The sequence below is a fragment of the Gopherus evgoodei genome, unplaced genomic scaffold (genome assembly GCF_007399415.2).
Source record: "Gopherus evgoodei ecotype Sinaloan lineage unplaced genomic scaffold, rGopEvg1_v1.p scaffold_34_arrow_ctg1, whole genome shotgun sequence".
NCBI classification, from domain to species: domain Eukaryota; kingdom Metazoa; phylum Chordata; order Testudines; family Testudinidae; genus Gopherus; species Gopherus evgoodei.
Genome location: NW_022060016.1, coordinates 1259914 through 1275160, shown reverse-complemented (window position 1 = coordinate 1275160; position 15247 = coordinate 1259914). Strand labels below are relative to the sequence as shown.

The window sequence follows — 15247 nt, the reverse complement described above, 5'->3', positions numbered from 1 at the left end:
AAGCCACCGTCACTGCTGATCCCATGTGCTGAAAGGCTGCAAGGGGACTCCATGCCTTGAGTATCATGACTATATTGGGTAGTGTGACCGCGGCTGGAATCCCGTGTCCATAATTCAGGAGGGATGTTGGTCAGAGGGGAGCCACGGGACTGGTGAAAGGGTTAGAAAACCTGCCTTAGACTCAAAAAGCCCAGCCGGCGTTTTAGCGTAACAAAGAGAAGGTTAAGGAGAGCCTGATCACAGGCTCTGAGTGCGTACGTGGAGAGCAGAAACGTGACAAGCGAGGGCTCTGCGGTCTTGCAGACAAAGCCCTGACAAGATCCGTTGGTTGGAAGTTGAAGCTGGACAAATAGACTGAAATAAGGTGCAAAGCTTCAGGGCCTCTCTAACCCATTCTCCACCGCCATGGGCCACAGTGGCAATGAATAACCACAGCACAGTGCGCTCCGGCCACGTCCCTGCTCCACCCATGCTGTGGGACAGGCCCTGTGCCAGTTGCATCCCACCCACTGCACAGGGTGGATTCTCAGGGCCATCTCCACACACGGTGCGATTCCCCTTACACTGCCCGAGGGTCCCAAATATAACTGAGCGTCAGACCCTTGGCGCCTAAAGGGCCGTGACTTGCTAGGCCCCTCTCCAGCGTTTGTACCCTCCTGTCTCTGGCAGAGGGTCAGGTTTGGGGAGACTGCGTCTTGCTACCACATTGACGAGGCAGCTGGCCGCTGCGCCTGCCCTCGGGGGACCCCCAGGGGATGAGAAGGGAGCTGTCTGCTCTCCTGAGCGGTGGCTGGGCTAGATGGTTGTGAGGCTGAAAATTTCTGCCTGTTGCAGGCAGCAGATTGGAAGGGAGGGGGCCAGATGAGGGGGTGGGAGAGCGAGAGGTAGCTGTTCCCGAGCAGCCCAGTAAATCAGTTTCACAGCCGTGGTTGTAACTTGCTTGGTTCATAAACGTCGTGTGTCCTTCGGGGTTTTTGAAACCCGGGTGATGGAGGCCAGAGGCTCTGGATAGCTCGGGCAAGGAACACGCTCAGGTCTCCTGCGGGGTAAAGTAACAAGGAAGACATTGCGGCCTAAGGACCGAGGCACAGGAATCCAGACACCTGCGTTCCATTCCTGTCTCTGCCACTGACATGCTGAGTAACCTTGGGCAAGTCACATGCTCACTCTGTGCCTCAGTTTCCCCCTCCCAACCCTAACCTCAGCCTGTGAGCTCCTTGGGGTGGGGACTGCCTCTGCAGGGCCCTGGTTTCAGTGGGGCTCCTAGAATACATCTAATCAGAGGGAGCTGAGGATTGATTGGCCGGGGGCTTGCCTTTGAGTGGAGCTGAGCGGATGATCTCAGCATTGTGGGTGCTAGGCACCTGTGAAAATCAGGCCCTGGGGGGATGCAGTCTACCTGGGCAATCCTGGGGGGGAAGAGAGCAGAAGCTTAGTCCAGGCAGGATATCAGATTGGGGCTTGTTTGAGTCGAAGGGCTTGTCTCTTTAAAAACAGCCAAGATAAGGTAGCCCAAGAAGCCACCAATCACTCGTAAATGTCGCCCGCCCGCCATCAGGCATATATGCCTTGCATCTTTTGCGCTCTGTGTGGGGAGAGCCGTAAACTTTCTCTGGCAGGACAGCAGATGGTTGCTGGGGGAGTGACTGCCTGCTGGCTAGGCAGAACACCGCAGACCTGGGAAGGCAGAAAAAGAAACAGCCATCGTCACCGACCCAGGTCCTCGGCCAGCTACAAAGGGATGGATCACCACGGAGTTCGGTGGAGCTCTGGCAGCTTAAACCAGCTGCGGATCTGGCTCTTTAATGCCCAAGTGCCACATGCTGGACCATGTGTGTTACATGGCTCGTGTCCATAGGGGATGCAAGTCTGTTAAGAGCCAGATTGAGAGGCCTGCCTCGTAGCAGCTTGTGATTTCAGCTTTCCATGTGCCTGGTTCAGTCCCCCCCCGGGATGTGTCCCAAAATGGCAGCTGTCAGACACTGATTCTTGGGAACCTACCTCTGGCCTTTTTGGTAGTTAACAGTGTGATCTGCCCTGGCTAAGCTGGAGCACACAGCTACCAGCTGACATGGGAAGACGGGTCCCATTGGACACGTTCACGGAAGATCCTAGGTTTGAAATGCAAAGAGGAAGTGGGGTCTAGTGATTAGAGCAAAGGGGGCCTGAGTCAGGACTCTGAGTTCTGTACCTGGCTCTGGGAGGGGAGCGGGGTCTAGTGGTTATAACCAGGGGAATGGAGTCAGGATTCCTGGGTTCTGTTCCCAGCTCTGGGAGGGGAGCGGGGTCTAGTGGTTAGAGTTGGCAGGAATGGGAGTCAGGATTCCCAGGTTCTGTTTCTGGCTCTGACACTGCCTTGCTGTGTGAGTTGGTGGCAAGTCCCTTCACCCCTCTCTCTCTCTCCCAGTTCCCTCCTTTCTGTGCAATGGCAAAGATCTCAAGCTTCACCACCCTGAATCAGCCCTTCTAAAAACCCCACCCTGGAGAGGCTGGGACGTCCTATTCTCTCCACTTCCTAAGTGGGGGAAACTGAGGCACAGCGTAAGGCAGTGACTTGACTAGCTGTCAGAGGGATTCAGAGGTTGGACTGAGGATAGAACCCAGGAGTCCTGATGCACCCCCACACCCCTGCTCTAACCACATCAAAGAGGAGACCTGCCTGGTCCTCAGGGCACCGTCCAATAGGCCTGTTGTTCTTGTAGCCGGGGCATTGGGTGGCACTAAAGTGCTCAGCCACCTGCTGTTTCTGGACGCCTCAGGGGCCATGAGTGGCAGATCAGCTGTCGCTCTCTCAGTCCCCATTAGCTGATTGCTGACGCCCCGGCCTCCTGCAGAATAGAGAGGCCATAAATGTTGTATGGGCTGCCCTTTCTCCTCCCTGTTGTTCGGCTGTGGGCCTCAGGCACTTTCCGACATCAGGCGCGCCTCCCTCGACTCCCCCACTGCCCTCGGGTGGGGTGATGGCCCGTCATGGAAAAAGGCTCCTCTCTCTGCGTCCGCGCGGGCGTCACGCGGCTGGCACCTGTGTCCTGGCTTCGTGAGTCGATTGAAACCCTTGGTCAATTTCTCTCCCTCTTCAAAATGCTCCCCTGGCTCCAGAAAGGTTTTACTCCAGAGGCGAATCTGGCCCCTTTGTCTATTAAACGGGACAACAGCTCTCCATTCCTTCGCCCATCACCCTCGGATCGGCACAGATTCCCCTCCTGAAGGGACCACGGTGATCGTCTGGGCTGACCCCTGTATAGCCCAGGCCAGAGAACAGCCCCAAAGCAGAACTTTTAGCATAACACCCATTCTTGATTTAAACATTGTCCGTGATGGAGAATCCCCCACGACGCTGGGTCAGTTGCGCCAATGGCTAATTCCCCTCACCTGTAAAATTTATGCCTTATTCCTATCTGAATTTGTCCAGCTTCCAGCGGTGACATCACGTTAGGCCTGTCTCTGCTGGACTGAAGAGCCTGTTATTAAATAGTTGTTCCCCGCGGAGGTACTTATAGACAGCGGCCAAGCTGCCCCTTAAACGTCTCTTTGTTAAGTTGTGTAGATTGAGTGTCTCGTTATATGGCAGGTTTTCCGAGCCTTTGATTGTTCTCTGAGCCTTCTCCAATTGCTCAGTGTCCTGGAATGGTGACTGACAGTCTGAAGCTCCCTGCAACCCTTCCCCGTGAGGTAGGGCAGTGCTGTTATACAGCTGGGGAAACTGAGGCCCGGAGAGACTAAGTGACTTGGCCATGATCGCACAGGGAGTCAGCGGCAGAGCTGGGCTCCAGGTTAGGGCTGTGCCCGCTGTGCCATGATTCCGGGAGCATGTTGCCCAGTGGAAGTGGCTTGAAATGGTCTCTCTTCCTGTCTCTCCCTGTACAGGCGCCTCTCTCACATCTCAGGCCACCGCTCCTATTATCTCCGAGGGGCTGGAGCCATGCTCCAGCACGCCCTCGTCCAGTTCACTGTCAGCAAGTTGGTGAAACAGGTACTTCCAGCCGTGCGGCGTGGGGGCAGCACGATCTAGTGTTTGGAGCAGGGTGCGAGGCGTCTGGGCTCTCTCCCCAGCTTTGGGAGCAGAGTGGGGTCTGGTGGCCTGGAGTCAGGACTCCGGGGTTCTGTTCCCAGCTCTGGAAGGGGGGTGGGGAGAGCAGGGTGGGACCAGGGAGGTTGGGATCCTGGGCTCTATTTCTGGGTTTGGGAAGGGTAGGAGTGGAATCTAGTGGTTAGAGCAGAGAGTCAGGACTCCTGGGTTCTGCTCCCAGCTGTGGAAGGGAAGGGTGTGGTCAGGAGCCAAGACTGCTGGGTTCTATTGGGAGGGAAGTGGAGTCCAGTGGTTACAGCAGGGGGGGAAATAGGGGAGGAGTCGTCATCCAGACTGCTAGGTTCTGTTCCAGAGTGTGCCACTGACTAGCCCATGTTTGAGGGGGTGTCAAGGATTCGGTTCATTAATAGGATTTTGAGGCTTTCACCTCTGAGTTGCTGCTCCTTGTCCCCCCTTGGATAGACCCTGTGTCCAGCATTTCATCAGTCTCAGGCCAGCTCCTGCCGTCGGCAACGCCAAACCGCCCCCAGAATTCAACCCCCTGGTCGGCAGCCTCCACAGAGGCTGAATGGGGTCCTAGAGCCCAACCCCCCCACCGGGGTCCCTGTAGGGCATGCTGGGAGAAGAGGCAGTCGCCCTGGGTCCGCTGCTGAGTGCTGGCCTGTAGTATCTTCTCCTTTCTCTCTCCCCGCCTAGGGCTTCATTCCCATGGCCGTTCCCGACCTGCTGCGAGGCGCCGTGTTCGTAAGTGCTCTGGGGACGGAGCCCCAGTCCCTCCCTTCCCAGGAACGCGGACGTCCCTGATTCCCCCCTTTCTCTGCTGGCCTTGGCAGTAGGGTCTCCCAGAGGCTGGCTGGCTCGGCACCGTGTTCCCAGCACTGGTCCCTGACTCCTCTATCCCCGTGTTCCTATTACAGCTTGATCCCGTCTGTCCCCAGCTCTGGGATCCCAGTGCCGCTGGCTCCCGACCCCTGTCTCTGCATTCCCAGCAGTGCCAATTCCCGGGTGCCCGTTCTGCCCCCCGCTCTGTGATGCCGCTCCCAGGTCCCTCTCTGCCCCCAGCTCCCAGGCACCCACCCCATCCCTCAGCCCTACATTGAGAGTGGCAGCTGGTCCGACTTCCCCCAAGCCCTGTATTCCCAGGGTCGTACATTGCTCCTCCTCGTGTTACTGGTGCTCCCCGGGGATCTGCCCACCCTGCTCCAGGCCCTGGCGGTCTTGCTCTCCCTTTCTCCCACTCGTAGCAGGGCTGTGGGTCTATCGGCCATGCAGAGTGTCCGGCCACCTCTCGGAACCTGGAATTCGGGAGGGAGGGAGGAAGGACAGCGTGATTCTGGATGAGCCAACAGGGTGGCCACCCAGGACTGGGGGTGCAGGGCTGGGGTGCTCTGCCGGAGAGCTGGACACCATGGAAATAACCAGGGCTCTGCAACCTCTGCCCACCAGGAAGGCTGTGGAATGCAGCCCAATGCCGTCCCATCCCCGGTGTACAACATCGACCCGTCCCGCTTCGAGGACCTGTGCCTGGCTGGCACCTCCGAGGTCGGCATCGCAGGTGAGGCAGGAACCAGTGGGCCGTGTCCTTCCTCCGCGTCCAGCTGCAACACTGAAAGACGCTGTGCCCCAGAGGTGGTCGCATTTCAGCAGCGCTAGTGGGGATGGAGTGGAAGGGCCCAGGTCAATGTGAGATGAGGTTGGTCTTATCCCTGAGCCCCGGGGGGGGGGCCAGGCCCCTGGGCTGATGTCTGATTGTTTAGGGTTCTGCATTCGCTGCACCTCCGACCCCACACTGGTGGCGGGGCGTATTACCCCTTTAAGGGACCAGCTGGAGCTGGCAGCCAGGGTGCGATCACGGTGTGCCCTGCTCCGGACTGGGGCTGTGTGTAAACAGGAAAGGGAAGCTGAGCAAAAGAGAGAAGGGACCAGACCTAGACCTGGGAAAACCTGTTTTTCGATTGTAAGTTTGGAGGCTCTGGGGCCAGGCCCTTAGAAACTGGGTTAAGCAGCTTTTCTCGAGCTCCTCGAATGCTCCGGGAGCTAGGAACTCCACCAGCACCTGCCTCTCCGCTTAGATCTCAGCCCTCCAGCCGGCACCTTCATCGGGGCAGGATCCCTCTGTCCTCTTCCTCCCGGCAGGGGGCTTTGAGTTTGTCTGCCCTGGAGCTGAGAGCTGCCATTCCCAGCTCTGACGGAGCTAGCAGGCTAAGAATAGCGGTGTGGCCCCTCCACTCCGAGACCCCAGGCACGTCCTCAGACTTTCCCTGACTCTGCTCCGGGCACACTTTTTCGCACGCTCACATGACCGGAGTGAGGGCAGGTATGTCCCCAGCAGAGCGCTCAGACGCAGCGGCCGTGCCCACGCTGCGTGGCTTCCTTCCAGGCGTCTCCAAGCTCCGCCGGGTCCTCAGCGCTTGGGTGCAGCCGGGGGAATAGCGGCCGAGCGCTGCCAGTCTGCCCAGGTTTGCCCAATGCTGCCTTCGTTCGTTTTGAGGCTGGGTCTGTCACGCAGTGGCCAGTGGACAAACGCCATCCCGTTTCTGTGCCTGGTTCCTCCAGCGTGCCATAGGCTTGTGTCTTCCGCCAGTCCCGGGGGGTTTCTCCAGATATTGATGAACAGCCTGGGTATTAGAGAGTTGGGTACCTCTGCTCCAAGCTCCGGCGTAGCCTTAACCCACCGGCTGCCACGGATCCGCCTGCAGCTCAGCCCCCGCCCCTCTGTTCCTTCGGCCCGGTGGCTAGCTGCGGCCTGTTTATTCAGAACAAAAGCGCTCCAGGGAGAACACCCGGGGGAGAAAACCCAAACCAGGAACTGCCAGTGCTCCCCCGTCTTCCAGCTGGCAGGTCTCAAAGACCTCCGGGCACCCAGCCAGGCCTGTCTCTGGGCTGGAGCATGAGTGACCCTCTGCCCTAGATCAGGGTGGGCGCTTTGTGCTCTTCCAAGTGCATCGTGTACCAGGACCTTTGAGCCAGGGTGAGCAGCCTGTGCTGTCCCCATGGTGGTGAGAAGGGGGGGGAAGTTCCTTGTTTCAACTGGGGGGGTTACATTAATACTCCCCTGGTGGCTTTAGATCCTACAGGGAACGTGGTTTCTCTCCTCTGCTGAGCCAGCAGGATGGTCGCTAGCCAGCCCAGCAAGAAATCTCTAACGTTGCTACAGGGGGCTCTGTCTAGTCCCTGCTTTTTCCAGCCATCCAGCAGCGCAGGGGCCAAGGTCTCCTTGCTGCTGTATCCAGGAGAAGGGCTTAGCGTGCCCAGCACAAGGAGGGGGCCACCCCATCGCCCTCTTCTGTGCCCCTCACTGAACCCCCTCCCCCTTTTCCAGGCTACTTCATGGATCATGCTGTGAATCTGGAGGACATGCCAGTCAGGTAATAACCTTCCACTTGCTCAACTTTGTTTTTCAGAATCGGCTTCTTCTTTCCTAATCTGTCTCTCTGCTCCCCTCCCAGCCCCAGCCCCGGCCCTTTGCCTGGCCCCTCCGTGCAATCCCACCGCACTCGCACAAGAGCCTTCTCCCCCGCAGCACTCACCGTCCCGGGCACACGCCCCGTATTCCACCCACCCTGGAAGCTCCCTGGCTCAGCCGGAAATTCTTGGTGTATTTTGCTAGGGGGAATAGAACCTAGGAATCCTGAACCTAGGAACCTCCCCCCCACCCCCCACCACACTCTAACCACTAGGCACCACTCCCATCGCAGAGCCCAAAATAGCATCCAGGAATCCAGACTCACAACTTCCTTCACTCCCCAGCCTGCTCCGAGACCTCACTCCCGCGGAGTCCTGGGGTTCTGTTCCTGGCTCGGAGTCGAACAGGGCAAAGTCTGAACTTCGCTGCCTCAGTTTCCCCACTCTGTCCAGTGGGGTTAATGCTGCTCACCCCCATGGCAGCTGTGGGGTTTCTTTCCCCCCCCCCACCCCTGGAGAGGGCTGGAGCAGTGGGTTTAATTTCATGGCCTGGCCTGTCCCTTTTCCCTCTGCCAGAACCGTGTGTTCCAGCACGTGCTACAGAACCGAGACAGACACCGGCAAGGAGCCCTGGGGGTTGTACAGAGTCCATCAGTTCACCAAGGTAAGGGTGCTGTGCGTTCCCTTAGGGAAAGCAGGAATTAGGGGGCCAGGGGGAGTGGGAGATTAGAACCCAAGAGTCCTGGTGCCCAGCCCCCCCACTCTAACCACTGGACCCCACTCCCCTCCCAGAACGGGAGATAGAACTCAGGAGTCCTGGTGCCCAGCCCCACCTGCTCTAACCACTAGACCCCTCTCCAAGAACCACGGCCACCTTCCCTTTGCTGGTGTAGGGGAAGAAGGTGAGCAGAGAGGTGCTTAGTTTCCATGCTGGATCTTGCTCTGGGCTTCTCCAGCTACTGGCCGAGGGGGCTTATCTGTGTCAGCACCTGCGACCTGGACTGAGACCCTCTGTCCTGCCCTAGCCTCTGACCCGATGGGGGAACGGACCACCAGCGCCTCCTCCCCGGGGCTGAACCGACACCCTCTGGGCTGCCCACTCCCCACCAGCCTGGCAGGGCATTTGCAGCAGGGTGGCAGTCTGAGATCCCATCCCCGAGGGACAGGGTTGATGCAGGTCAAGGAGGGGGCAGCCTGGGACCCCTCCCCAATAAAAGGCCCATGGGACAGCGCGAGGAGTGGCACCGGTACCAGGCATGGTGGAAGCGGCTCCTCCCGCCTGACGTGCCAGTTTCCTCCCCCCCAGGTGGAGATGTTCGGGGTGACGGCGGCGGAGAGCGGGGAGGAGAGCACCGCCCTGCTGGAGGAGTTCCTCGCCCTGCAGAAGGAGATCTTCTCCGAGCTGGGCCTACACTACAAGTGAGTGAGGGAAGGGAGGCTGGGAGTTCTGCAGGCCCTTGTCAGAAGGGGCGGGGTGGGGGGCACCCCCACAAAGGTTACGCTGCCGCCATGCCTGCTTGTCTGGGGAAATCGGCACCAGCAGCCCCAGCCCTGCTCCAGGCTAGGTGCCCCGAGTGCTGGGATTGGTCCGTACCTCCTGCCACCACCTGCCTGATTGGTGTCTCCGCGGCAGGGTCCTGGATATGCCCACCCAGGAGCTCGGGCTGCCTGCCTACCGGAAATACGACATCGAAGCCTGGATGCCCGGCAGGGGCAAGTATGGTGAGGTGAGAGCTGCCAGCTGGAGCGGTGGGCCTGTGGGGAGGAATCCAGGCACCAAGTGAGCAGCTTTTCCAGGGGATCTGGGGTGAAGTGGCAGCCCTGGCTGATGTCTCCTGCTGCCCCATGTGCCTTGGCTCCCTTAGGTTAGAATCCCAACCACAGCGGCTGTCCACCCTCATGCTTCAGGGCGCAGAGTGGATAGCCGTGGGAGGGGTCAGGAAGGAGATATCAAATCACCTACCCCCTTAATGCAAATGCACTGGGAGGGTGGGTCCATTTGTGATGACTGGGGGGAGTGGGGTGTAGGCACCAGGCCCACTGGTCTGTCCTGGGGAGGCAGGGAAAAGGCAGGGGTGTGGGGCAGACTGGTCTGGATGTGGGGACACCCTAACTCCTTTGGCGGGTCACGTGACTGCTTTTGTGTGTCACATGACTGCTGTCCCCCAAGCCACTTCCCGCCACATGGCCCCTCTTCGCTTCCCCAGATCTCCAGCACCTCCAATTGCACTGACTACCAGAGCCGGCGCCTTAACATCATGTACTACGACCGGACGGGGCAGCTCCGCTACGCGCATACGGTGAGCACCCGGGTGGCAGGGAAATGGGGAACACACGCACGCACACCCCAAAGGAAAACCCTAGGGGAGAAGGAGTGAGGGGCATTTCTCAGGCGATTTCACGGGAGCATCAGATCTAGCAGTGGGAGACCTAACAGAGCCTGATGCTGCACCTCAGCCCTGTATAAACGGCCCCCGCGCTCCACCCCAGAAGTGGCTGCATCTCAGCCCCAGGCAAGGGGTCCTTGTATAAACAGCCCCCATGCCCCACCCCAGAGGTGGCTACATCTCAGCGCCGGGCAAGGAGTCCCTGTATAAATGGCCCCTGTGCCCCGCCCCAGGGGCATGTGCATCTCAGTGCCAGGCAGTGGATCCTTGTATAAACAGCACCCAGCCCAGAGGGGGCTGCATCTCAGTACCGGGTGAGGGGTCCCTTTGTCTGTCAGGTTGGATTGTGCAGGGGGAAAGTTGCATGTTAGTTAATCCACCTGCCTTGGGGGCGAGCAAATGGGGTTGATTTTCATGGCTACAGGTCCCGGGGCTGCTCAGGAGGCCGGCAGAGGCAGGTCACTGGCTGGTGAGCGGCTGTGGGGAGGGTGGGACTAACACCCCACCCCCACCCCACGCGTCATTCACTCTGTTCTCCCCAGGTCAACGGCACGGCCTGCGCCATCCCACGGGTGCTGATCGCTCTGCTGGAGTCCAACCAGCTCCAGGTGCGCTCCCGTCCTGCCAGGGGGGACGTCCGTACCCCATGTGCCCTGTGTTCGGCTCCTGGGCTTGGCACCTCCTGGCCCTGGGGGCAGCTGTCCCCACGGGGGCTGAAAGTAGTGGCCGGAGCTCTGGGCCCTTTAAATCCCCACCCGAGCCCGGCTACCGGAGCTCCAGCGGCTTCTTAAAGGGCCCAGGGCTCCCCACAGCAGCTGGAGTCCTGAGCCCTTTAAATCACCGCTGCAGAAGCCAGTCTAGTCCGGCACGGCGTACTGGCTCTTGTCGGTACGCCGTGCCATGCCGTGCCGTACTGGCTTACTCTCACCTCTGGTCCCCGCTGACGAGCAGCAGGGCGGAGGGGGCTGGCCACACGGCCCAGGGAGAGAGGGCAGCATTGTGGCAGCCTCGGTTTCTCTGCCCCAGCCTGGAGTAGAGAAGTGGGGAGATTCCCTCACTGAAAGGGAGCTAGGCAGGGGCTGAATGTAGCAGGCACTTTCCCGGTTCCCGTTTCAGGCGAGACGGGGCCGACCTCCTGCATGGCACAGGCCGTTAAGCAGCGCCCGGAGATCGCTGGCCTGCGCTCACAGCGTGGGGCAAGCCAGAGTGTTGGTCCCCGAGAGCAAGGGGCCCCCAGTGCCCCTGCACGTGCAGGGAGTTGAGGAGGGGAGATCTCCCCAGATGATCCCGCGCCCCTCGCTATGGAGGAAAGTGGGGTGTGTGGGGGAAATCCCCATGTCCCAGCTAAGCCAGGGGAAAATTCCTCCCTGCCCCGCTTCTCTCCGTCAGCTGGAGAGCAACGCAGAAAATCAGGGTGGCCCAGCAGTGCATGCCCCATTCCAGAGGAGATTTCCCTCCCCCCAACCCACCCTGAGATCCAAGTTTTTTTCGGGGGCAGGGAGCATCCCTCTGCCCAGGCAGACGGAGACCCGGAGCCAGGGTGGTGGGGTGGGCTCCAGATGGGAGCTGGCGGGTAATATCTTCAGTCACCACTGTTGTTTAGTGTGTGTGTGTTAACTGCTTCCTGCCCCACTCCTCCCCCAGGATGGCAGCGTCCGAGTCCCTGCGATCCTGCAGCCGTTCCTGGGCGTGGAAACCATCGTCAAACCCAGCTACGCCCCCTTGAAATACATTGGGCCCAACCAGCCCAAGCGCCGCTGAGCAGCCTACCAGGAGCGGCTGTACCGGGGACCAGCCATCGGGGATCCCAGCCAGACGCAGACGAGACGCACGCACCCTGGCAGCGTTCAGAGAGGCCTTTCCTGGCTTGTTTTCTGGCTCTGAGCCGCACCCAGGTTATTCTTGGTGGCTTGTGACCTGTCCCTTCTTCTGCCCCCTCGAGTTGGTCTGTGGCACCTGGATGGGGCCGATGTGGATGGGGTCTGAGGTGCTTCAGAAACCCCAAGATCCTTCCGGCCCTGGATTGCGCTGCCTGGAGCCAGACCCCAGCACTGGCAAGAGGCAAGGAGCTGTTTTCTCCCCAGGACTCTTGGGTTCTTCCATCAGTAACCCCTGGCGAGGGGGAGGAGAGATCTGGCTTACAGGCCTTTGGGGGGCATGCTGGGGCCTTGGCTAGATTCATTCCCCCCTTAACAATTCCCTCTCCGTGTCCTGCTCTGTGACCTCCCTGCCGATGGAGCTGGTGGCTGACGAGATCAAGAGTTTTTTGCCCCGCGGGCCGCCGGTTCTCATCCGACTCAGGCCGGCACTGGCTGCGGCATGTTCCCATCGGCCAGCCCTTCGGAGACCCTGACGTGAAACGAGTTTGCCGGGTCTCAGCCCAGTTCCCCGGTGGAGCAGTGTCACACAGCAGGATCGGCACCGATTCTTACCGGCTGCCTCAGCAGAACGGGCAATGGAGACTGGTCTCTCCCCTTGGCCGCAGCCAGGGTCCCCCAGGGGCTGTGGCAGCCAAGCAGGGGGACAGTGTGTTCGCCCTTGCAGCTGCCCGTGCTATGGGGAAGGAGAGGGGGATCCAGGCTCCCTGATCGGTCACTGGACTGACTGCAGGGGGGCGGGATCCCAGCCAAGAGGGTCAGAGGGGGAGAGAGATACCTGAGTGGGGTGGCTGCCAAGGTGGGGCATGGGCTGCCTAGAGCCGCCAATCAAGACAATGAGATTGTGCCACCCATTAAATCTGCAATTGAAAAAGGTTTTTCTATTCTCAAGGGGTCACTGCTTACAACACAAACTGGTTGGGGAGGAGACGGGGGAGTCCAGTGGGTTACAGCAAGGGGGTTGGAAGTCAGGACTCCTGAGTTCTCTCCCAGCTCCGCCACTGACTCATGACCTTGGAACAAATCACTTTGTTTCCCACTGTGTGGAACGGGAGTGACCCCTCCCCTCCTGGCTTTGTGGATCCTCAGCCAAGGCTTCTCTAGGCAGGGGGAGGATAGTTGGGCTGGAAGGACCTGACCCAGCATCTTCGTTGACCTCCGTGTGCTTTGGATCAGCCCTGCCAGTGCTCCTGCACCCCCTGCTCCTCTGTACTCCAGCCGTTATTCCACAGTGGAGAGCGACTCCTGAAGGACAGGGCACTTAGAGGGGTGCGGGGTACTGGAACAACTCTCCTGGGCAGTGGTTTCCCTGCCTTCGGGGCAGGATCTGACCCTTCGTGATTGTACAGAACTGCTGTCCGGCACTGAGAGGCAGCCACCTCTGGTGTGGAAAGGTGACAGCTGTTTATACAGGGATCACTCCCCTGGTGCTGAGATGCAGCCACCTGTGGGGTTTGGGGTGACAGCTGCTTATAGACAAATAATTCACCCAGCCCTGAGATGCTCCCTCCTCTGGGGTTGAAGGTGGCAGCTGTTTATACAAGGATCTCTCCCCACCAACGAAATCCTTCCAACCCCAAGGTGGCAGCCAACAGTTGTTTATCCAGGGATCCTCCCCCAGCACTGAAATGCTGCCACCTCTGGGGTGGAAAGATGGCCGCTGTTTATACAGGGATCGCTCCCCCTGGGCTGAAATGCAGCCGCTTCTGGTGTGGAGCGCAGCAGCTGAACAGTGCCGACTGCTCGAAGAACAACAAACCCCGGTGCGACTGGATTGGCGGTAGTCACACTGGGATCCCAGAGACGTGGTAGGACAAATCTGTTTTGTCCATCACCTCTGCCCTTGCTGGCCAGTTTCAGAGAGAGGTGAGTAGTCCAGGTGCATGTGAAAACCTCCTGACAGCTGCTGAGAAATTTGCCCTGCTGCCCGGTTTGATTCAATTCCTTCTGTGGCCTCCCCGGAGCAGCTGTGAAGGGAACAGGTTGCAACCCTTTATGCCTGGCTCTGCCACAGAGAGGCCAGCGGTGTCTCCGGAGGCGAGCCTAGAACAGCTGCTAATTGCCAGTTCCCGGCTGCACTGAACAATAGCGAGAGGGAACGACCCTGGCCCCGTGTACATTTATGATCCCTCGCCAGGAGCTCATGCCGGAAGCCAAATTCTTCAAACTCTGGGGCCAAAGCCAGGCCTGGAAATGGGTCGCGATCCCCTGACTCCTGCCTGCACGGCTCAGCACTGAGTCTGAGGGGAGAGCGCCCCCCAGAACAGCAGCAGGGCCAGCCCTGGCTGCAAGGGGAGAGGGCCCCACTGTGCCCCCACAGCACAGCGCCTCCTAGTGTTGAGGTCAGCACTACCGCCAGGACTTTTTTTTTTTCCTTTGCAAATAGTCGTTACCCCCCCCCCCCAAAAGAGCATTTTTCAGGTCACCAAAACGATTCGCAAATTTGGGTTGAATTTGGCAAATCGTTTTGGCTGAAAATCTGGACTTTAAAAAAAATCTAATTAGCAAAATTTCTAAACGAAACAAGTAAAAAAAATCGGGTTTTTTTGGTTTGAACGCAGCGTTGGATCCAACGTACAAACAGTGATGTTTAGTTTAGCTTTTTCATTTTGGTGAGAAACCAAAAAACATTCATTTTTTGGCTTGAACCCACCTGATTTTTTTTCCTGATTTTTTTTTTCTTTTTTTTTTTGGGTGCGGGGCAGGCCCCAAACCGATCAATCGTTTGCTCAGCTCTAATCAGCACTGATTGCAGGGGAAGAGCGCCCACGACTGAACTTCCCACTGCACTGGGGCCAGTACTGACTGCGAGGGGAGAGTGCCCCACGGGGCAGGGCCGGCTCCCGGCCCCAGCGCGCCAAGCGCGTGATTGGCGTGGCGTGCCGCGGGGGGCGCTCTGCCGGTTGCCGGGAGGGCGGCAGGAGGCTCCAGTGGACCTCCCGCAGGCGTCCCTGCAGAGGGTCCGCTGGTCCCGTGGCTCCGATGCCGTGGGACCGGCGAGTGGCAGAGCGCCCCCTGCGGTGTGCCGCTGTGCTTGGGGCAGCAAAATGGCTAGAGCCGACCCTGCCACTGGGGTCAGCGGTGTCAGCGAGGGGAGAGCGCCCCTTAGTGCCCCGCTGGGGTCAGCGGTGACTGCGAGGGGAGAGTGCCTCCTAGCGCCCCGCTGGGGTCAGCGGTGACTGCAGGGGGAGAGCGCCCCCTAGTGCCCCACTGGGGTCAGCGGTGACAGCGAGGGGAGTGTGCCCCCTAGCACCCCGCTGGGGTCAGCGGTGACAGCGAGGGGAGAGCGCCCCCATGTGCCCCGCTGGGGTCAGCGGTGACTGCGAGGGGAGAGCACCCCCTAGCGCCCCACTGGGGTCAGCGGTGACTGCGAGGGGAGAGCGCCCCCTAGCGCCCCGCTGGGGTCAGCGGTGACTGCGAGGGAAGAGCGCCCCCTAGCGCCCCACTGGGGTCAGCGGTGACTGCGAGGGGAGAGCACCCCCTAGTGCCCCACTGGGGTCAGCAGTGACTGCCTGTGGTTCCCCCTACTGCATCTCCTGCAGCACTTT

The 15247-nt window shown here is 59.6% G+C and overlaps 1 protein-coding gene across 1 annotated transcript in view; it reads left to right on the top strand.

Annotated features, from left to right (window-relative positions):
* The window catches only part of SARS2 (seryl-tRNA synthetase 2, mitochondrial), a 34537-nt gene extending 21960 nt beyond the window's left edge, over positions 1-12577 (top strand). The window contains exons 14-23 of the mRNA XM_030544340.1: positions 3868-3973; positions 4727-4774; positions 5477-5585; positions 7353-7398; positions 8012-8099; positions 8742-8854; positions 9069-9162; positions 9643-9735; positions 10365-10430; positions 11467-12577. Of these exons, the coding sequence (XP_030400200.1) occupies positions 3868-3973; positions 4727-4774; positions 5477-5585; positions 7353-7398; positions 8012-8099; positions 8742-8854; positions 9069-9162; positions 9643-9735; positions 10365-10430; positions 11467-11583 (880 nt within the window). The 3' untranslated portion in view covers positions 11584-12577. The remainder of the gene's footprint in view (positions 1-3867; positions 3974-4726; positions 4775-5476; positions 5586-7352; positions 7399-8011; positions 8100-8741; positions 8855-9068; positions 9163-9642; positions 9736-10364; positions 10431-11466) is intronic.
* The last annotated feature ends 2670 nt before the right edge of the window (positions 12578-15247 follow it).